The sequence below is a fragment of the Phoca vitulina genome, unplaced genomic scaffold, assembly GCF_004348235.1.
Source record: "Phoca vitulina isolate PV1807 unplaced genomic scaffold, GSC_HSeal_1.0 scaffold24, whole genome shotgun sequence".
In the NCBI taxonomy this organism is placed as follows: domain Eukaryota; kingdom Metazoa; phylum Chordata; class Mammalia; order Carnivora; family Phocidae; genus Phoca; species Phoca vitulina.
Window position 1 is genome coordinate 8400434 of NW_022589727.1, and position 22202 is coordinate 8422635.

General features: G+C 44.8%; 2 protein-coding genes across 7 annotated transcripts in view; one reads left to right on the forward strand and one right to left on the reverse strand.

The window, feature by feature from the left end:
- Positions 1-11138, forward strand: part of ZSCAN30 (zinc finger and SCAN domain containing 30) — a 19050-nt gene extending 7912 nt beyond the window's left edge. For 4 of the 6 annotated variants that reach the window (XM_032421430.1, XM_032421428.1, XM_032421425.1 and 1 more), the window contains exons 2-5: positions 210-319; positions 5471-5981; positions 6263-6401; positions 8612-11138. In XM_032421430.1, coding sequence (XP_032277321.1) covers positions 5574-5981; positions 6263-6401; positions 8612-9543 — 1479 coding nt within the window. In that variant the 5' untranslated portion in view covers positions 210-319; positions 5471-5573 and the 3' untranslated portion in view covers positions 9544-11138. Of the gene's footprint in view, positions 1-109; positions 320-5455; positions 5982-6262; positions 6402-8611 lie in introns of those variants that run through there. The other 2 variants (XM_032421426.1, XM_032421431.1) reach the window with 2 other exon arrangements.
- ZNF397 (zinc finger protein 397) overlaps positions 1-20896 on the reverse strand; it is a 46572-nt gene extending 25676 nt beyond the window's left edge. Inside the window, exons 1-4 of the mRNA XM_032421437.1 lie at positions 20833-20896; positions 18458-18954; positions 18070-18193; positions 15498-16537 (exon numbers count right to left, since the gene is read on the reverse strand). Of these exons, the coding sequence (XP_032277328.1) occupies positions 15498-16537; positions 18070-18193; positions 18458-18874 (1581 nt within the window). The 5' untranslated portion in view covers positions 18875-18954; positions 20833-20896. The remainder of the gene's footprint in view (positions 1-15497; positions 16538-18069; positions 18194-18457; positions 18955-20832) is intronic.
- Between the last annotated feature and the right edge of the window lie 1306 nt (positions 20897-22202).

Here is a 22202-nt window from a genome sequence, read left to right on the forward strand (position 1 = left end):
CGCAAACCTGCCCAGCGCCCCGCCCCCCCCCCCCCAGTCGGCGGGGACATCCCCCATCCCCTCCCCCCCCCCCCCCCCCCCCCCCCCCCCCGCCATGGGTTCCCTAGACAACTCTGTAAACACTGACACTTACAAACACAATTCTGGTCCCAAGCAGTCGACCTATGGCCCCCACTGACAAGGCTGTTTTCTCACATTTATGCTCTAAGAAGGTAGATGGAGCTCTTCCCTGAAACAGCAGCACTTCTCTCCAGAATTCCCTTTTGTGGGATAATGGAAGAATCGCAGGACCTGTGCTCATGTTACTGATCCCTAGCTGGTAAGTTTCCCCAATAAAGCCTATTCTATAATCCATGCCTTGTGATGTGGAATTTGCCTTTCCCTTGCGCCATTATCTACCATGCATTGAGAACCTGTTCTGGGCCAAGTGTTTTAAAATACGAGTTTTATTATTAGTTAGGTTTGGTGAGGCCAACAGGTAGGAGATGATCGCCATTCAAAAGATAGTTTGTTATTCATAGTTTCCAAGAGGAGCAGGCATGCCATGCCCCACGTGGTCACATGGCAAAATCACAGGATCAGTCAGGAGGCCAGGTGAGGGGAAAGTGGGCAGGAGTCTTTATTGTGGTTTCTGTGGGAAGGACTGGGTGAGGCAGGGTCAACAGGCTTAGGATTGGCTAGTTTAAATAGTTTCAGTGGGCTCTGAGGCATAGATAAGCTCTCTGTCTTGTCCCTAATTTTCTGGCATCTGGCCCTGGGTAATTAGGGCAGGGGAATGGTGGCCCTGGATGTGAAAGTCCAGGGCAGGAGGTGGTGCGGTGTGGGCTCTGGGTTGGGTAGTTTGCATATGAAAAGCACACTTGTAGGTGAGTTTATTATCTCTAGGAATCTGCTAGCCCTGGAAAGGACAGTCCCTCCAGTGTAAGCAAGGCCCAGACGTCAAAACACCAGGATAAAAAGATATGCTTAACATACTAAGCACTACTCCAGATGTCTTATTACTTCCAATTCCTTTAATAACAGTGCAATGAAAGTGTTATTAACTCCATTTTTAGGAGAGGAAATGGAATCTTGGGTTTGGTCGGTGACTACCGTCACACAGCTATTAAGATAGTAAGAAGCTGCACTATGATTCCAAACTGTTGGGGCACTTGACTCCAAAGCTGGTGTTCCTCCTGTGAGCTAAGTCATCTTTCTGCTGTATGAGAAGTGCCATGGAAACATCTTTCAGTCCTTATTAGGCATTTGATAGTGTTGACCACTGCCTCTTTGAAACTCTTCCCCCCCGCCCCACTATAGTGGTATTCATTCATGTATATATGGCACCTACTCTGTGCTGTGCACTGGATTGGGTGATAGAAAATGGTGAGCAAAAATGTTGATGTAACTTACAGTTGAATCATGGAGAAGATAGGTATTAACCCAATAGTCCCACCAAAATATATAAACTGACAATGAGAGCGGTGCTCTGAGAGAAAGGAACATAATTCTCTTACAACTCCTTGACCGACCCAGCCCTGCCTGCACATCAGAATCACTTGCAGAATGTTTTATAAATATAAAACCGAGGTTCTGACTCAGGCTGGGGCGCAGCTCAGGCATCTGTAAAACGAGATAAGTACGACCAAAGAGATTAGCTAAGGACTTTTGATTTTTTTTCCCTGCATTTGCTTTTTAAAAACTGGTCAGAGGGGGCGCCTGGGTGGCTCGGTTGTTAAGTGTCTGCCTTCGGCTCAGGTCATGATCCCAGGCTCCTGGGATCGAGCCCCGTATTGGGCTCCCTGCTCAGTGGGAAAGCCTGCTTCTCCCTCTCCCTCTGCCGCTCCCCCTGCTTGTGTTCCCTCTCTCGCTGTGTCTTTCTCTGTCAAATAAATAAAATCTTAAAAAAAAAACAACTGGTCAGAGGAGCAGGGTCAGATTTGCAATTTGAAAAGGTCTCTCTGGTTACAGTATGAGCAGACTGTTAATGTATAGTGTGACAGGACGGGTACTGGGATGAAGATGGTGGTGGCAGAGATGGGGAGGGGCAGATTCTGGAGACAGGCAATAAAATCAATAGGACTTAATTTGCATTAAATACAGAAAGGAGGTGTTAGGGATGCTTCCAGGTTTCTAGAAGTGCAGCCAGATGGATGTTCCTCCTTCCCGAGAGGGGACCACTGGGAGAGGAGCAGAATTGGAGTGGGAGGAATCATCAGTTGGTCATGCATGTGCTGTTTGAGGTCCTTTTGAGAAATTCAAGAGGCGTTATGGGGATAAGGAACAGTGGGTAAATAGGGCTGGTGCTCAGATGAGAGGTCCAGAGTAGAGAGGCCTGGAAGACAGTGAAGACAGTGCCAGACTTAAGGGCTAACCTATGGAACTCTGATGTAGAAGAGGGTGGGCCTGTGAAGGAGATGGAAGAAGGGAGAGAGACAATGCTTTATGATGAAACACTTCCCTTCAGCCACATACCCATGGAAGATAAGTTGGTGAGGCATAATATTTATAATAAAAATTTAGTATCACAAACATATTGAAATTAAAGGGCAAGATCCATGACATAGACCAGTGATCACTAAGTAAAGCACACATACCTATGTGATATGTGATACATGTGATGCTTGGTAAATGCTATATACACAGTAATGCATAGATCCGATGATGTTTTGTTATGGGATTTCTTAAATGCCAATTGTCATAAATAAGAACTAACGAAATTTATTCATTATTTTTCAAATACTAAAAAATTAAGAGGAAAATATCCCCAAGTTTCTCAGTGTTTAGGTGTGTATGGCAAAAACACAGTTTAGGAAATGCTGCTTTGTAGATAGCTCAGATCTAACTTTATCATAAATCACTCAGGAAATGATTCCACCATCCTTTCAGTCACCAGCACCAGGCAAAAACCAGTCCTTGACTCCTCTTCCAAATCCTTATCCAATGTGTCCCTAAGTCCTGTCAGATCTCCCATCTTGATCTTTGGCTCCCATAGCTCAGGCCCTCCTCGCCCAAATGGTTGCCACAGACCCTTTCCTGACCGGGCAGACAGACCGTCCAGCCATTCCTGTGGCTGTGGGGCTCAAATCCAAACTCTGCAGTACAATCTTTCAGACCCTTGGCCTACTATCCCTTTGTAAGTGCCTCCTTTCTCACTATTCCTGAACTGTGCCGCAGACTGGCCCGTTTCTGTTGTTTTGTTTTGTTTTTAAACATGGCTTCATATCAGAAGCATTTGGGGCACTTATTGAAGTCTCCCCCACAGAGATTCTGACTCAGGAAGTCTATTGTGGGGTCCATGCTCCATGGCTGATTCTGAGGCAGAGGTGACAACCACTAGTCTGGCCTCCCTAACCCACCTGCAGCTCCCCCAATGGGCCACATATTCTCCTACCCACTGTTGTCTTTGCCTGAATGACCTGACTTGGCATCTTCACCTGGCTCATTCTTTTTTTTTTTTAAGATTTTATTTATTTGACAGAGAGAGACACAGCGAGAGAGGGAATACAAGCAGGGGGAGTGGGAGAGGGAGAAGCAGGCCTCCCGTGGAGCAGGGAGCCCAATGCGGGGCTCTATCCCAGGATCCTGAGATCATGACCTGAGCCGAAGGCAGATGCTTAACGGCTGAGCCACCCAGGCGCCCCTTCACCTGGCTCATTCTTATCAGACTCTGCTGACATGTCTCACCCTGGCAGGCAGCTCTCCCTGGTCTTAGTTGTCCTTCTCTGTGCTACCTTGCCTGCTTCCCTCTGTCCTTGGGTTTATCACACTGCCTTTGCCGGTTTACCTGTTACTTTCCCATTGTAGGGAGTCTTTGAGGACAGAGCTTTTAATCCTGAGAATCCTGTTCAGTAAACTGCCTAGCATATAACTCAAGTATTTTTTGAAATAATGGGTGAAGGAATTCATTCCTCTTTTCTTGGTACTGTCTTAGAACCTGTGACTTAGGGCGCCTGGGTGGCTCAGTTGGTTAAGCGACTGCCTTCGGCTCAGGTCATGATCCTGGAGTCCCTGGATCGAGTCCTGCATCGGGCTCCCTGCTCGGCGGGGAGTCTGCTTCTCCCTCTGACCCTCCCCCCTCTCATGTGCTCTCTCTCATTCTCTCTCTCTCAAATAAATAAATAAAATCTTTAAAAAAAAAACAAAACTGTGACTTAAAGTCAAGAATTCTTTGTACATTGACTCTGGCCATTCTCCATGACACTTTCCTAACATTTTCACCATCATTTAAAATATGTAGTATCAACCAAGATGGTCCTGGGTTAACCCATTCTGTAATAAAAAACAAGTGCTTTAGAATTGGGCAACCCTAGGTTCATGTCTTGAGTTTGCTATTTACCAGGTTGGGGCCATGGGTAAAATAACTTTTATTTATTTATTTAATTTTATTTTTTTAAAAGATTTTATTTATTTATTTGACAGAGAGAGACACAACTAGAGAGGGAACACAAGCAGGGGGAGTGGCAGAGGGAGAGGGAGAAGCAGGCTTCCTGCTGAGCAGGGAGCCCGATGCGGGGCTCCATCCCAGGAACCTGGGATCATGACCTGAGCCAAAGGCAGATGCTTAACAACTGAGCCACCCAGGCGCCCCGGTAAATTAACTTTTAAAAATCTCCATTTCCTCATCAGTAAAATGGGGATGATAATACTTACCTCATAGTATTATTGTCAAGCCCCAATAAAATAGTATTTGTAAAGTGCCCGGCACATAGTAGGTGTTTTTTAATTAACATATAATGTATTATTTGTTTCAGGGGTACAGGTCTGTGATTCATCAGTCTTAGACAATTCACAGTGCTCACCATAGCACATACCCTCCCCAATGTCCATCACCCAGCCACCCCATCCCTCCGACCCCCCTCCACTCCAGCAACCCTCAATTTGTTTCCTGAGATTAAGAGTCTTTTATGGTTTGTCTCCCTCTCTGGTTTCATTCATAGTAGGTGTTTATTAAGTGCAAATTCCCTTTGAGGGAGACCCCATGACATTATAGAGCTCAATACTCTTGTTGCAGAGTCTGGTTCTGCTGCTTACAGGCTGTGTATCTTTGGTCAACTTATACATCTCAGTAGCCTCATTTGGAAATAGGTATAATTATGATTGTCCTTTGGAATTATTAGGGAAATCATAAATATCCAGCTACTGTTGGCATCTAGTAGGTACTCACTAAAATGTGATGATTATTCTGAGAAGTAATAACATACTATAGTGTCTTTCCTGCTTTCCATGATCCAGAAGCACTATTTATTATCCCTGATGTTGACCCTAATATTATTTCTAAAGGTTGAGTTGATTTTCGTGATTCTTAAATTTTCTATTTCCTATCTTGAAAAAATCCTGAATCATCTATTAATATATTGTTTATATGGAAGCTCCCTTTTAGTCACTTTTCTTTACAGTGCTACAGTCTCTGGCAATTGGTCTTTGAAAACCTGCCTTTTTGTTCTAAGCACATTTTTCCCCTGTGTAACATTAGCATTGTCCATCTCAGGAGTCCCCTGAAGAATCAGAATTCAGAAGGAATCTCTTAGACACAGACTTCATTCCCTCCCTTACTCAACTGGGGCAGCATTTTCGGACAGTCTCTGCCCAGAATGTCAGGAAAAGCTGCAGGCCTGGCCTACCATGCTCCAAAAGAACAAGAAGGACTTATAATTGTGAAGGTTGAAGAAGAGAATTATGTTTGGGGGCGGGACCTTGGCCTTCAGGGAGACCCCTGCAGCCCAGAGACCTTCCGCCAGCGTTTCAGGCGGTTTGGCTGCTCTGATTCCGCGGGGCCCCGGGAAGCCCTGAGCCGGCTCCGGGAGCTTTGCCATCAGTGGCTGAGGCCGGAGGTGAACTCCAAGGAGCAGATCCTGGAGCTGCTGGTGCTGGAGCAGTTTCTGAGCATCCTGCCTGAGGAGCTGCAGGCCTGGCTGCGAGAGCACCAGCCCGAGAACGGAGAGGAAGCCGTGACCCTGTTGGAAGAGCTGGAGAAAGAGCTTGATGAGCCAAGGAAACAGGTAAGAAGTAGGTGATGTGTTTGCTTGTTTTACCAATTATAAGTTAATGGGGAAGCCATTATGAGTCACCTTGACGTCGCAGCTATCAGAGAGTTATAAAATTTTTGTCTTTTGGGTTATTATTTGTCCACTGGGATCAAGGCACTAGGGCTTTTAGGCCTGTTGTTTTCTACCTAATCATCTGAATGAGTTTCTGGCTCTAGCTGTCTTGCCCCGTTGTTCTAGGGTTTTTTTTCTTCTGTATCCTCAGAATCATAGTGCTGGTACTTGATTACTCCTAGGACACAGCTCATGGCCAAGGAATGATCTGGAAGGAAATGACATCCATAGGAGCACTGAAGGCTCTGAGTATACAGCTCCAGCCCTTGGAGAACCAGGGCAAGAGTGAGACTCAGGAGTCCCAGACTTCCCATGAGAGAGGTGAGGAGTTGCAGCCCATTCGGGGTTGAGTATGATGGTAGGGCTATCAGCTGTGGCATAGCACATTTTCTTAATGACGGTCACTTGTGGCTGTCATTAAGCAGAGTGGAAAGGCCCCCTTCTTGCCTTGAAATATCCTTCCATTGGCTATTCCTAGAATCTGAAATTCCAATATAATTTCTAACTTTGGGTTAAGGATTAAGGTCTTTAATAAAATTCTCTAATACCCATAATATTCAAAGACCAATATACTGTTGTTGGTTTTTTTTTTAATATTATGGTCCACTGGCAAGGCAGTCCCTAAGATGGAGATGAATAATGTATCAGTAACAGAAACTGCATAGTAACTTGAACAGGGAAGTTCAATATTAAGAATTACTGACTATAATGGGGTTGATTACTAAGTGGTAAAGAAAGAAACAACACTAAAGAATACAGGAATAACACATGTAGGGAATCTTTAGGGCTGAGGCAGAGCATCCAAGGAAGACACAAATCTGTAAGAGTACCACATCTTCCTGGACTAAGCATCTCACTGCCTCTGATTCCATCTGCATCCCATCTCTCTGGTCATCTTAGCACATTTCTCTGGACATCTTCAGTTTCTCCACATTCATTTGAAGTACAGGGATCAAAAAAAACCACCTCTAATGAGGATCTGATTAATTTAAAATATACGATAGATTCATTTCGCAACTCTTGCGGGTTGTCATCCATGTTTTTGTTCCCTCCCAGTGGCACATTACTGTTGTGAACTGATAAATCTCATTGTGCTCATTTCTTTTTAGTCTTAGGGGTCTTGGTTAGACCTGCCTCTGAAGAATTAATGTAGAGCATTTCACACCCCAGGAAGGGAAGAGATCAAGCCATGATGTGGTCTTGGGTAAAACCTAGCCTTGGCTTAATCTCTTAACCCCTGCCCCTCCCCCTTGAGCACTGCTGAGTTGTCCCTTCTTAAAGCGGTGGGGGGTGAGGCAGTGAGGGTGTAAATAACATCCTGGGCCAGATGGTTCTCATCAGCCAGGGCAACTCTCCAGAGGAGGGGCCGCTGTGGCTTTAGGAGCCAACACTCACAGCAGCTGAGGGAAGGAGGCACCATATTCATAAAGCAGGTCTGGATGGGCAGTGCAGCATCATCCACATAACATCAAGGCTAAAAGCATGTTTGTTAATGTGCGGTTAAAGCCACGTCCCTAGTTAAAAGGCTTTTAGGTAGGGGACCTAGGGGAAAACTGCAGGCCTTGATGTTGGGCATCTTTGAATCCTGGCTCTTCCAATTATGAAGTCTATGGCCTTACATAGGTAATGTTGCCTCTCTGAGCCTTCGTTTCTTGATCTGTAAAATACATTCAAGTTTAGAGGACTTCTGGGAGGATGAAAGTACATGAACAGTTTTTCAGATTTCCCCCCTCAAAATAATTCAGGTTTCCCCAGCCATCATCTAGTAGTCTCCTTCTGAGTTACTAAAAATCTAGAAACTAGAGGGGCTGGTTGTGAGAGCTCAAAGTTTGGCTCCAGGTGGTCACATCTGCCTCTTGTTTCCATCTGCCTTTGACCATTTGCACATAAAATAGTGAACATATAAGACTTCACCTGATCCCAGAATGAGTCAGGAAACCACAATATTCCTTTTCTTATGCTCTGTGTGTCTTATTCTATTTGCTTATAATTGTTTGATCTACTTAGAACCTACCAGAACCTGCAATTGCCATAATGCATTCTAGTTCTGCTTCTGTACCTCTACTCAGTTCTAATCCTGAAAGCATTTCCTAGTCATATATTCTGCTCTCCTTCTTTTCTAGGAGCACCACTTATTCAGGTTTCTTAGACCTCTTTCTCTCTCCTGAACACTCCCTATCATCTCTTTTCCTTTCCCTCATTATCAAAAATCCTCTAACCCAGGATTGTCTCCTAGCTTCCTGGTCTCTCACTGCTCCTCCTATTTATCACCATCTCCTCTAACTGATGTCTTTCCCTGCTCACCATCTCTCCTCTCCAGTGCTGCGTCTCCCTTACTCTCTGAGGATGCCACCTCTCACCACTCCAGGCCACTTCTCTAAATTCGAGATTGGGAAGCTAGTTGTTAAGAGTTTTCCTCCTAATAGGTGAATATCTATTTCATTTGGGTTACTCTCAATTCCTGTTATAATAGATTCCTTCCTTCCAACATGGGGATCGAATGACACCAGTATTTCTATTCACATTTTTAGATCGCAAGCTGGCGGCTGAGAAAGTATTAACAACAAAGCAAGAAATTATGGAATGTGTAGCATCAGCGGCCATGATATCCCCAGGAAGACTCCCTGGGGAAACTCCTTCAGGACAGATGGTTGAAGAAGCTTTGGGAGGTCTGGACAACTTTGAGAAGCCAAAAGGAACTGCTGCAAGGAGCAAAATGAGTCCACTCCCTTCCCAGGAAAGACATCTTAGTCTGGCTACCTTCAACAAGAAAATCTCCACTGAAGAGTGTGTCCTTGAGTGTAACAAGAGTGAAAGGAATCTCAGTGTGAATTCAAATGTCTTGACACGACAGAGAGTTCATGCTGGAGGAAAGGTCTACGAGTGCTTGGACTGTGGGAAAGCCTTTTGCCAGAGCTCAAAGCTGATTAGACATCAGAGAATTCACACTGGAGAGAGGCCTTATGCGTGTAAAGAGTGTGGCAAAGCTTTTAGTTTGAGCTCGGACCTTGTTAGACATCAGAGGATTCATAGTGGTGAAAAACCCTATGAATGTTGTGAATGTGGAAAAGCTTTCCGGGGCAGCTCAGAGCTCATTAGACATCGGAGAATTCACACCGGAGAGAAACCCTATGAATGTGGTGAATGTGGGAAAGCCTTCAGCCGAAGCTCAGCCCTCATTCAGCACAAGAAAATTCACACTGGAGACAAAGGCTATGAGTGTACTGAATGTGGTAAGGCTTTTGGTAGAAGCTCTGTCCTTATTGAACATCAAAGAATTCACACTGGAGAAAAACCTTATGAGTGTAACGAATGTGGAAAATCCTTCAATCAGAGCTCAGCCCTCACGCAGCACCAGAGAATCCACACTGGGGAGAAGCCTTATGAGTGTAGTGAATGTAGGAAAACGTTTAGGCACAGGTCAGGCCTTATGCAGCACCAGAGAACTCACACCAGAGTTTAACTCTTGGGTAAGGATTGTACAATTGTGTAATACCAGGGATTCACTTCGGTGGTGAGATTCCCACCAAAGTGAGAAGTTTCCCGAGAGCAGGGTTTCTGTCCTTCCAGTCTAAGTCAGTACTTCCTGTACAAGGAGATCCACACAAAGGTGGTTGTTGATGTGTTGAATGGGCGCCTTCACAGTAAAGCCAGGTTTGGGGCAAAGATCCTGAAAGAACGCCTTATAAGATGCACTGCGAGGTGGTGCCTCCCAGGGCAAGGATCTCTGTCCAGCAAGAACAGCATGCATGTGGCTGTTGGAGGCATATGCTGAGAGTTACTTGGTTCTCTGAAGTGTTCAATTATGAGGTTGTGAAATGTTGAATTACGCTCTGGATCCGTTTATAGTTCACTCTGCCCCCTTGCCAGTTCTCTTCTCAGCCCTGAGCTTCCTGAGGTCAGTTGAGGTCTGTCTGTCTATTGTGCATCTGCTATGTGCCAGTCATCAGGGGCAGACATAGCCATTGCCCTCCCAGAGTTAAGGGCTAATGGGATACATATATATTTATTAAGCAGGTAATTACAGTAAAGTGTGATAAGTAGAATAATCTAGGATTCTGTCAAAATACGTGGCAGGGCCACCTAACCTGGTCTACAAGACACTAAAGGCTTCTTGGATGTGATGAAATCTCTTGGGGGATAAAGGGTGGGTATAAGCCAGGTCAAGGCAAGAGGGAAGAGAACATTATAGACAGAGATTGTTACAGCACATACAAAGGCATGGAGAGAGGATCTACAGATGTCTCTTCATCAGGACTCCTCCAGCAGGAATTTGTTCATATAGACTCTGGTTCAGAAGCCAGGACTTGTGTTGGTTCCTCACTTCCTGTTTATAATCAGTGAGTTGGATAGCCTATCCCAGATCCGGAGTTACTTAAGAGACCTTGAGGGACTCAGGACAATTATTGTGATGGTAGACTTTGGTGCATCGTATGGAAAAAAGCATGTAGGTACACCAAGGAAGGAAAACATATTGGAGGCTAGAGGGACAGTGTTGGTGTCCCATAACCCTAGGGCTCAGGAAATGGGAAGCTGACAGGAGCATAGGAGTGGGAGGTCTGCCTTCCCAGGATCCACTATTCCTCATTTCCTGTCTCCTCCCCTTATCATCAGGCTCAAAGATACTAAGCTACTTGAAGGCAATGAATACTTATTGAATTACCCCCTTAGGTTACTCAAAACTCTACTTCTAATTAACCCACCATTAATTGCTGAAGGCAATTCATATGTAAGAGAAGGTTTGATTTCCCTTCCGAATACTGTCTCTTTTGAATCAAAGCTGTTGTGGGTTGTCTGTTGGTGATCAAAGCTGTTGTGGGTAATAGGGGAGGTGAAGTTGGGCGTGGCGGGGGGGCAGTCTCTGTATCCATAGGTTGGAGGATTTTCATTGAGTGAGGTCAGTCGGAATTCTGGAGAGACCCTTCAAATGGATGAAGTTGCCTTTTCCTCTAGGTGACAATCGGATGATTTCATGTTTTTAATTTTATTCAATAGGTTTTTTTTTTTTTCCAGGTTGTGAATTAATTGTAAATGTTGGTAATACAGAAAATGAGAAAGTACAAGTCATCCTCAATCCCACCACCCACAAAAACATTGTTAATATTTTGCAGTTCTATTATTTTTTTCTTTCCCCAACGCAGGTATTTTTTGGCAAAAATCATGTTTGGTAAATCATTTTTAGTGATTTATACTTTGACATTTATACTTTGACTATATACTTAAACTGTTTAGTATTAGAATGTAATATAAGATGTATTATAATAAAATTTGAATCTTAAGCTTTGCTTTGAAATGATTTTTCAGGAATAGGGAGCCTAGTAACACAAGTGGAGGTGTGCTGGGAGAAAGCGGGAGGGAATTGTGGCAAGAAATCAGGGAGTGGGTGTGCTTGGCTTTTATTTCCTGGTTCAGGTGTCTGGAAACATAGCTAGTCCCTTGGGCTACAGTTCACCAGGTGAAGTCACAGAATTTAGGGGCAGCTGGTTGAGAAATCATGGGAAGAACAAATAGCCTCTTTAAACACATACACATTGTGTCCGTGTCCCCGCCCCCCGCCCCAGGAGCAAGAGCCTCGGAGACTGCCATGGACTTGGACTTTCCCCTCCTCTCTCAGCGGGTCCTCAATGGAAACATGTGCAGAAAAACCCTAAGACCCTTTAGATTTGTGATCATTAGCACCAGCTAAGAAGACAGCTGCAGATGATAAAGTTACTGAGTAGCAATGTCTGGTTCTGACCCACCAGAAAGCAGGGTCTGCCCACAGGGCTCACCCTTCTTTGCAGAAATGCTCTCCAGGTCAGTTTCTTGTACATGGGAAATAGTCTAATTGGCAATCCCTCTTACTTGGAGGATTCACTTAATGGGGCAAGAGAAGCAAAGGAATTCACAGGGGAGCTTGGAGACACCAAGGTCAGCTTTGCTTAAATTTCCAATCTCCATCTGGACAGTTAATTGCAGTCTACGGAAATGAGGAGGGAGAAGGCAAGAGGTAGGAAAGTGATAGTAAGCACCCTGCCTAAATTGCACATCTTATTTAAAATCACCTTTGAGGGGCACCTGGGTGGTTCGGTCGTTAAGCGTCTGCCTTTGGCTCAGGTCATGATCCCAGGATCCTGGGATCAAGCCCCGCATCGGGCTCCCTGCTCGGCGGGAGGCCTGCTTCTCCCTCCCCCACTCCCCCTGCTTGTGTTCCCTCTCTCGCTGTGTCTCTCTCTGTCAAATAAATAAGTAACATCTTTTAAAAAAATTAAAAAATAAATAAAATCACCTTTGACATCTACCTTATATTGGTGCCTGCTCTTTTATAGACACAAAGAACGTTGAAGCTTTAACTATAAAACGTCATCTACTTCAGCTCCTTTAAGCTGAGGGTGGAGTTGTAAGGGGACTTGCTTATGGCTGCAGAATTCATGGAAAAGCACTAACATGAACAAAGGGCTCTACTTCAAGGTTATTGTTTTCCTCAACTACAGAAATCCTTCATGCAAATAACTTGTATTTGCACAGAGATAATTTGCAGGACTTTTCTGTACACTAGTGTGAGATGGTTGTGTCTGTCACTGTCACTTAACAATGAGGAAGTCATGGGTCAGAGGGTCAGAGTTAACAAGTTAGATAACCTCCTAGGACTTGGGAGGGACAGAGATGCTACAGAAAGCACGTGCTTTTCTTAGTACTTCTTGACTATCCTGGGTGCTCACTCCTTTTACCCTTTTTTCCTCTAAGGTTACAAGTATTTATTGTAGGAAAGTTTGGAAGACAGAAAAATCACAAGAAAAAATTAAATCACCTATAATTTTATCACCCAGAGATAGCCAGTGTAGCACTGAGATTACATTATTTCCAGGATTTTTAATGCATAAATATATTTTTACATGGAGTCATACTGTACATGTTCTATTTTTACTTAAGATATGCTGTCATTTCTTTTGACATCAACATCACTTTTTTAACAGCGTTTTAAGACTTTGTATACATTCATGATGTTTTCTGAAGCATACATTTCCAGGTAGAATTTTAAAGTCAAAAGGCAATGCTTAAGGCTTCTGGTATTGATTGCCAGAGATCCGACCTATTCACAGCTCACCAGCAGCATTGGAGTCCCAATGTCCCTGAATCTTCGTTTTATGAGGGGGAAAAAAAGTGCTGTCTTAACTCTCGCTTTAATACACATTTTTAATTCTAGCAAGGCTGACCGTCTGTCACCCATTGGCATTTGTTCTTTTGTGATTTGCTTACTTAGGTACAATTTTTTCTACTGGGACTTTTTCATGGGGAGATACTATCGAGAAGTGGCTCCACAGAAGGGTTTTGTTTTCCTATTGCCTGGGTTCGAAGTCTGGCCTGACCACTTTTTAGCTATATGATATTGACTAAGCCATGATCCTAAGCCTTCATTTCCTCATCTGCAAAATATGCGCTGTCAGAGAAACAACAAATATATACAAAGCCCTCAGCAAAGTACCTAGTATGTTTCTTATGGATTTGTTAAGAACGCTCTATAAAGAATCTCCCCTTTTGTAATATATGTTGTATCAATTCCTACTTAACAACTGTCCTACCCTTTTCAGTTTGAGTCTTTATCTTGGGAAATAGAAGAGCTGAATATGAATAGCTCTTACCATGTTACTTTGTTATCCTATCCCTTTCTTCACATTCTCTCCCCAAGCATAGGGATTCAGCCTACCAGCCATTCTTAAGGTTAGTATCTGCTTATCTATGTATGTCCCAACAAGCACATTCTCTACTTATCCTCATGAAAACTCTTCTTTTCCTAAGCTCAGGATTCTAGATTCCCATAGATTTCTATTTTTGGCAAGGTGTTAGAACTCTGACCTGTCAGGTATTTTTGAATAACAGGTTTTTCTGTTGCTGACTAACCTATATCCCTTCCTGCACTGCACTGAGAAGCACCAGTCTAGAGATACTTTTCCTGCTGGGTCTCTCAGAAGAGGGTAGTCTCTGATGGACCAGGACTGTTACTTTTTGTTGCCACTTCCCTTTAGCACGGTCTTTAAAATTCACATGACTGTGAAATACTGCTGATAAAAGGCAAAACTGAACACATGTGAGGTGCCTGGAGAATAAGTCACAGACCCAGCGACTGAAATTACTTTTTAGCACCTGAGCCCAAGGGAGTGCACTAGAACTGTGGGGGTACAGCCCCAGAAACAAATGTGGAAGTCAGAGCAGCTTCTGACCCAGAGCCTTGTGAGTGAGCAGGAAGCGGACAACAGCTCTGATAGTCTCAAGAACCAAAGGAGTCCTTCTGTTTAGGAAAAGGAAGATTCAGAACTCTAACAGGTGCTTAACCCGCTAGGCTGGGCTCTTTCTAACCACCCCGCCTCCCTCCCCCCCAACCAGGTCTAGCTGAGCCTAGGCAAGGAAACTAGTTATTAACCCTTTCCCCCAGCTCACACCAGACCAAGACAAAGCTCTGCTCTACCCTGTAGTCCAAGAACTCCAGGTTTTGTCTAATAACAGAAGCTTCTCCACCGGCTCTTTCTTTGCTACATCCATGCTTCTCTTACAGACAGGACTCCACTTCAAAAGCAACTCAACAGGAATACTCCACACAAAATGGCCTTTTCTCAGACATGCCAGACATTCTTCCTGACCTTTGTCTGTTCCCTCTACTGGGAATATTGTTCCCCGGCCTGTCTGCCTACTTACCTGGCTAACTCCTGTTCACCCTTCAGTTCATTTTTCTCAGAAACTTTCCCTGATCCAAGGTTGGGTCAGGTACTCCTTAATGTCACAGAGCCCTGATATGCCATAATGGCGGTTTGCCTTGCCCATTCAACTGCAGAGACGGTCTTATTTCCCATCGTATTCCTAGTGCCTGACACAACACAGGCCCTCAAAAAATAACTGTTGGATAAATTAATTTGTATTCTTTCCACTACCTCATTTCTGGACCGCCCTGGGCTCAACACATTATCGATGAACTGTCTCCCCATCTGTCTTGCTGCCCTGTCACTGTTCTTAATTGGCCAGTAAAATTTTGTATTCCTGAGACAAAATGTCCCTCATACTGTCCACACCATACCCCAAACCTGGCATGTGGACAATCAGATGCAGGGACAGCCCGGGTTGCTGTACCCCCTTCATGACATTCTCATGGAAAATGAGGTTTCAATGTTATATTCCCATTTTTCTTATTTCCTGAGTATTCCTAATGGTAAGAGAAAAGCTGGAAGCAGTGATTCTTCCATCTGCTGTTCTGATTAGTCCTAGGAAAAGCTTTCAAGGGACAATTTGCATTAGCATTGGGAAGTGCTGCTTAGTTAAGTCAGAATGACTCCAGACCTGGTAGTTTACCAGCCTGGAGTCTTGTTCCAAAGTAAACCCTTTCAACTAACAAAGATAAAAATCTGACCGAAATATTTACAACATTCACTGTATTCACAAATTTACAGTGTGGACCCTCTGGTGGCGCATGAGGACTGATCTGTGCCTGAAAGCCTTCCCACATTCGTTACATACATAAGCTTCATCCCCAGAATGGATTCTCTGATGCTGAACAAGGGCTGAGCTCCTTTTGAAGGTTTTGCCACATTCATTACACTGATAAGGTTCCTCTCCGCTATGAATTCTCTGATGTCTGATGAGGTTTGAGCTCAAACTGAAAGCTTTTCCACACTCATTACATTCATAGGGCTTCTCTCCACTATGTATTCTCTGATGGGTTATCAGCTCTGAACTCTGCCTGAAAGCTTTTCCACATTCATTACATTCATAAGGTCTCTCTCCTGTATGAATTCGCTGGTGTCTAATAAGCTTTGAGCTTTGGCTAAAGGTTTTCCCACACTCATTACACTCATAGGGTTTCTCGCCAGTGTGAATTCTTTGATGTATAATGAGATACGAACTTTGACTGAATGCTTTGCCACATTCATTACACTTACAAGCTTTCTCCCCAGTATGAATTTTGCGATGTCTAATGAGGGCTGAGCTCTGATTGAAGGCTTTCCCACATTCACTACATTCATATGCTTTCTCACCACTGTGAATTCTCTGATGAATGATCAGGTAGGACCTCAAACTAAAAGCCTTCCCACACTGGTTACACTTATAGGGCTTTTCTCCAGTATGGATTCTCTGATGTTGTGTTAGAGAGGAATGCTGTTTGAAGCTGTGGCCACATACATCACATCTATAAGGTCTCTCTTCTGTAGGAACTTTCTGGTAAGTTATAGAGTTTGTACTTAGAATCAAGCTGCTTTGAGGCTCATGATGGTCTCTCTTTCCCAGAGATTTGTGTGTGAAGATTACTTGACTAAAACTGCCCTCTTGGGAAGGGGATCTTCTTAATTTCTCCCCTGTAGCACTTTCTTGTTGCCACTCTAAATCGCTGCTGTGTTCACTAACTCCTCCAGGTGAAGGTTTCTGGGGACGTCCTTGTGATTTTTCTCCTGAAATGTCCTTCTTGGTCGCTGATTCACTGTTCTCACAATCTGAAATGATAACAGCAAAAACAGACGGTTTTATTTCGCTAGTCACTCTCGGTACCCACCATGTGAGAGAAAACACAGGCTTCTACCCACAAAAGAGGTCACGGTCCACACACATCTTTCTTTAATTGCCCATACTGGTCCCTCCGACTTTCTAATATGAAGGCCTACATCTACAGTTTGAGGTTTATTCTTTCCTGCTTCCTCTGAAACTTCGCTTGATCAATTAGCTACTATTCCTTTCCTATTATTTTCACCCTCTTTCTCTGCTGACTCATGTTCACCAGCATTTAAATAAGACCAAATTTCTCATCTGTTTCACATCAAGCTCCTTTCCTCCACTTCTCCTTCACACAACCTCACTTCCATTCAAAACTTTTTTTTTTTTTAGATTTTATTTATTTATTTGTCAGAGAGAGACACAGCGAGAGAGGGAACACAAGCAGGGGGAGTGGGAGAGGGAGAAGCAGGCCTCCTGCATAGCAGAGAGCCTGATGTGGGGCTCGATCCCAGAACCCAAAGGGGTTCAGAGAGCTTCCACGATGGTGAATGCATCCAAGGGCCACAACAGTGGTGAACCTCTAACCTCACGGGAACAGAAGCTCCTGTGCTTGGGACCCTTCTGGATCTTGCTCTATGTACCTCTTCATCTGGCTGTTCACTTGTGTCCTTTACAAACTGGTAAGAATAAGCAAGGTGCTTCCCGGAGTTCTGTGAGCTATTACAGCAAACTATGAAATCTAAGGAGGTGGTCACGGAATGTCAGATTTGCAGCCAAATCGGACAGAAGTGTGGGTGACCTGGGGATTCATTACATGCGACTGGCATCTGAAGTGGGGGGTGGGGAGGGAGGCACTCTTGTGGGACCAAAACTTTAACCTGTGGGATCTTCGCTAATTCTGGGCAATTAGGCTCAAAATTAGTGTTACTTAAGGTGAGGGAAAATCCCACACATCCAGTGTCAGAAGTGCTGTGAGTAGAAAAAACAGTTTTTCCCTTTAGGATGGGACACTCTTCCTCCCACCTATTTACCTGGTTTTCTCTTCACTCACAGTTCAAATCTTAGTTTAGGTGTCTTAGTTTGGGTGTCTCCTCCTCCAAGAAGTACTCCTTGAACCTCTAAGGTTGGGTTAGGTGTGTTCATGTGTCCCCATAGTACCTAGGGCCTACTTTTTTTCTGTAATTTATTATACTATATTGCCATTGCCCTTTTGCTTGTCCACCACCCCATCTAGATGTCAAAGTTCCTTGAAGGTAGAGACCCAGTGCCTACCACAGTACCAGACACGTGTTAGCACCCTATTAAGTTATACAATCAAGGAGTAAGTGAAGAGATGACAGGGAAACTGAAACACGAAGGGCTGACTGCACTTCCTGAGGGTTGCTGAATACAGAGCTGCTAAAGTGGGTACCTCTGGTCTAGAGTAAGACAAGTGAGAGGCTCAGGTGTGGCATGTTTGTAAAATGTAATTAATTCTGTATCCTCAAAACCAGAGGCCTGATAACAGTTCCCAGATGAGTTTCTACTTTCTTACCATTCTGGGGGGAAAGGCAAGGTTCCCAGGGTTTCAGCTGTGTCTTTAAAGGCTGGAGTTGGATGTTTGTTAACTCTTGGGATGTTCCAAGACCTGTCAAATCCTTCCATGGTACTGCTGGTCCCTGAAATCAGTAAAAGATGGTTAGCTTTGTGAAAAACTCCCCAGGGAAAATGCCTAGTAAAAATTTCAAAGAGGGAAACGACATCTCCAGGATGAGCGACAGGGAAAAAAAGAACTATTTAAGGACAGAGACAGGTACGGCCATAGTAGTCACTGCAGGGTGTGGTGCCGTAGAGACATTTTTCCATTCCACTGCTGTGAGGATGCACAGGCTCCCGTCGGTACATTTCTCTTCCCACAACATATCACATCTCCCTGTTCCCACCTGCTGCTGCCCTGGATCATCAAATTCCCTCTCCAAATCCTCCAACAGGGTCACAGCTTCCTCGCCGCTTTTTGGACTATGTTGCTGAACCCAAATCTGCAGCTCCTCAGGCAGGATGCTCAGAAACTGCTCGAGCACCAGCAGCTCCAGGATCTGCTCCTTGGTGTGCAACTCTGGCCTCAGCCACTGATGGCAAAGCTCCTGGAGTCGGCCCAGAGCTTCCCGGGGCCCAGGTGTCTCCTGGTAGCAAAACTTTCTGAATTGCTGGCGGAACAATTCTTGGCAGGATCTGATGCTCCCACTCTGCTTACATTTCTGACCCCAGGAGAGGCTTTCTTCTACTTTCACTAGTATTAGTTCTTGATCCTGAGGACTCTGAGGTACCGAGGTTGAAACTGCTCTGGATTCCACAGCCATTCTGGCCTAAACAGTGGAGCAAAAAGCTCACTATGACTGGGTACAGTATTTCAGAGTTTCTTTGAGTACGCTCTTCTTTCCTGAAAGATAGAAAAGCACTGTTAACTTATAGCAGTGAAAAAAAAATCTTTTAAGAACTTATAATAAAGGTCATCCAGTAATGTGTTGAAAGGAAACAAGTTTGAGACTCTAACTAAAATAATAATCAAGTGACAAACTAAAGATCATTCACCCCATTTATCACCCATTTAGAATTTCTGCCACTAATGCATAAATTATTTTAGAAGCAAAAGAATGCAATATTACCATGAATTACATAATGAGAAATTTCCTTTTCAATTCTTTCAATCCTGATGGTATCAAGGAGAAAAAAATGTCTTTAACTTATCTGTAAAACTTGCAGAACTCCCTTTTCAATAAAGTATAAGCCTCAGACTTCTTAAGGGTAACAGTATCTAGCTAGGATTTAGTAATGCTGACTTTTAAAAATTTATTTTTAGGGGCGCCTGGGTGGCTCAGTCGGTTAAGCATCTGCCTTCGGCTCAGGTCATGATCCCAGAGTCCTGGGATCGAGCCCGGTATCGGGCTCCCTGCTCAGCAGAGAGCCTGCTTCTCCCTCTCCCTCTGCTTGTGCTCTCTCTACCAAATAAATAAATAATGTCTTTAAAAATTAAATAAATAGGGGCGCCTGGGTGGCTCAGTGGGTTAAGCACCCGCCTTCGGCTCAGATCATGATCCCAGGGTCCTGGGATCAAGCCCTGCATCGGGCTCCCTGCTCAGCGGAAGCCTGCTTCTCCCTCTCACACTCCCCCTGCTTGTGTTCCCTCTCTCGCCGTCTCTCTCGCTGTCAAATAAATAAAATCTTAAAAAAATAAAAAAATAAAATAAAATATAAAAATTAAATAAATAATAAAAATATATTTGTAGTTACCTTCCATCTATGGCAAATGATGTTGATTTTCATTTGCGGGAGTAACATTTTAAAAACTTCATGTTAAATGAGTTGATTTAAATAAAAACACTTTTCTTATAATTGCCATTTGATCAAATTTAGTTTTCAATGCATTTCTTCAACAAGCACTGAGGCACTTACCGTGGGCTCTGTCGTGAGCCAGGCATAAGACAAAGGTTTTTTGTTTGTGAGTAAATTAAACTACAGAGGAATTAACCAAGAAGTGTTTGTTAAATGCTTACTGTGTGCTGAAAAACATGTCCGTTATCATAGAAACACGAAAACAGCAAAAAGGTTAATCTCAGTTCTCAAGCTTAGAATATAGGGGAGTGAACAGTATTTTTTTTCTTTTAAAGATTTTATTTAACAGAGAGAGCGCGAGCAGGAGCACAAGCAGGGGGAGTGGGAGAGGGAGAAGCAGGCTTCCCGCCCAGCAGGGAGCCCAATGTGGGGCTCGATCCCAAGACCCTGCGATCATGACCTGAGCCGAACGCAGACGCTTAACGACTGAGCCACCCAGGCGCCTCAGTAAACATTTTTTAGAGTGAAATATGGCAACAAATAATTATGTGTTAAATTGTGTGGCAGAGCTCACACATGACCTGATTGTAGAATGGGTGATTATCGACAGGAGGGTATGCCCTTGAAAACAGCAGGACAGATCAATACAATTTGATCCTAACACTAAACTTTAGAGATTAGAATATTTAGGCTAATATTTAGGTTTATTAAGCCAGCCCGGCCGCATTAGCCTATTTTTATAGCCCGGTTAAACTACAGCATTTGCGAAGTCACAGAGTGGGGGAGCAACTGTCCTTTCCGCTGGAAAGCACGAGCTTGAGCTGGCCTCCTCTGGCTCCCCAGGACGCTCGGAACCGCCGCCCGGACAAGGGGCCGCGACCCGGCGATGGGCAGGCCCGGGGAGCAGGGCTCCTTCACCTCGCGCCCGCCGCCCGGGCCGCGCGCCCTCCCCGCCCTCCCTCCGCTCGGGGCCCGCGTCCCTCACCGCGAAGCCTAGCAGCGCCCAGGGCGCAAGCCGCCGACTCGGAGCGGCGAGCCACAAAGACCGGAAGTGCGCTCCCGCGGCCTTCCGCTCGCGCGTCCTCGGGAGCCTCCGTGCGCCCCGCCCCGTGCTCACAGGCAGCCAATCGGCGCCGCGGATCCTTCGTTCCCACCGCCTTCCCTCTCTGGCGTCCAGCCCCGCCGAGCGCCGAGGCCCCGGCGAGGGTGAGCTGGGAGGCGGGCGCCCTTGGGAGAGGTCGTCCCACCCTGGAGGGCGGCGCCCCCCGCCTTGGCTGCCTCCTAGCGTGGCCTCCTCCGCTGGCACCCGCCTCCCGCACACCACTCCCTATCATCTCACCTGCAGTTTCCCAGGAAAGTATTAAGATTTTCCTGTAATTGTAGTGAGTTTCCAGTACCTCCGGCAAAAGTAAACGCGTCTTCTGTTGCTCTTCCGTGTGCATACCGTTTCAGCCTTACAAGAGCTCTGTGCTAGCTCTGTTACGCCACTGTCCGGCCGTAGACACCACTGCCCGAAGTCAAGCCCCCGTCGTTCAAGGAAACTCTGGTGTCCCAGGCTGCGACTCTAACGAGGGGTGTTCCCATTTTTCACCGGAACCTAGAAGACTTAGTGATTTTTTCTTTGGCCATCTAGTAGGTGAAAAATGGTGCTTTATGTTTTAACTTGCATTTCATTTAGATTAGGGACCTTGAGGATAAGGTATTTTTTTTACGTTTATTGACCATTTATGATTTTTCAAGGAAATGGCCTTTCCCATTTTTTAACTTGAAATGTTACTATTTTCCTTTTATATTTGCGATAGGTTTACTTGCAAGGTCATCAACTCATTTGTTGCAAATACTTCCCTTTTATTTATTTAAAAAATGTTAGTACAGGGGCGCCTGGGTGGCTCAGTCGTTAGGCGTCTGCCTTCCGCTGTGGTCATGATCCCAGGGTCTTGGGATCGAGCCTTGCATCGGGCTCCCTGCTCCGTAGGTGGCCTGCTTCTCCCTCTCGCACTCCCCCTTCTTGTGTTCCCTGTCTCTCTCTCTCTCAAATAAATAAAATCTTTTTTAAAAAGTGTTAGTACAAGGTGATGTGTATACATGGAAACAGCTTTTTTTTTTAAATGTTTTATTTATTCATTCATGAGAGTCAGAGAGAGAGAGAGAGAGAGGCAGCGGCAGAGGGAGAAGCAGGCTCCCCGCTTAGCAGGGAGCCCGATGCGGGACTCGATCCCAGGATCCTGGGATCGTGACCTGAGCCGAAGGCAGATGCTTAACCATCTGAGCCACCCAGGTGCCCCTGAAAACATCTTTTGTAAGCTAAGGCCATTAAGACACACATATTTGGGAAAAAATAATTAGCTTTCAGAG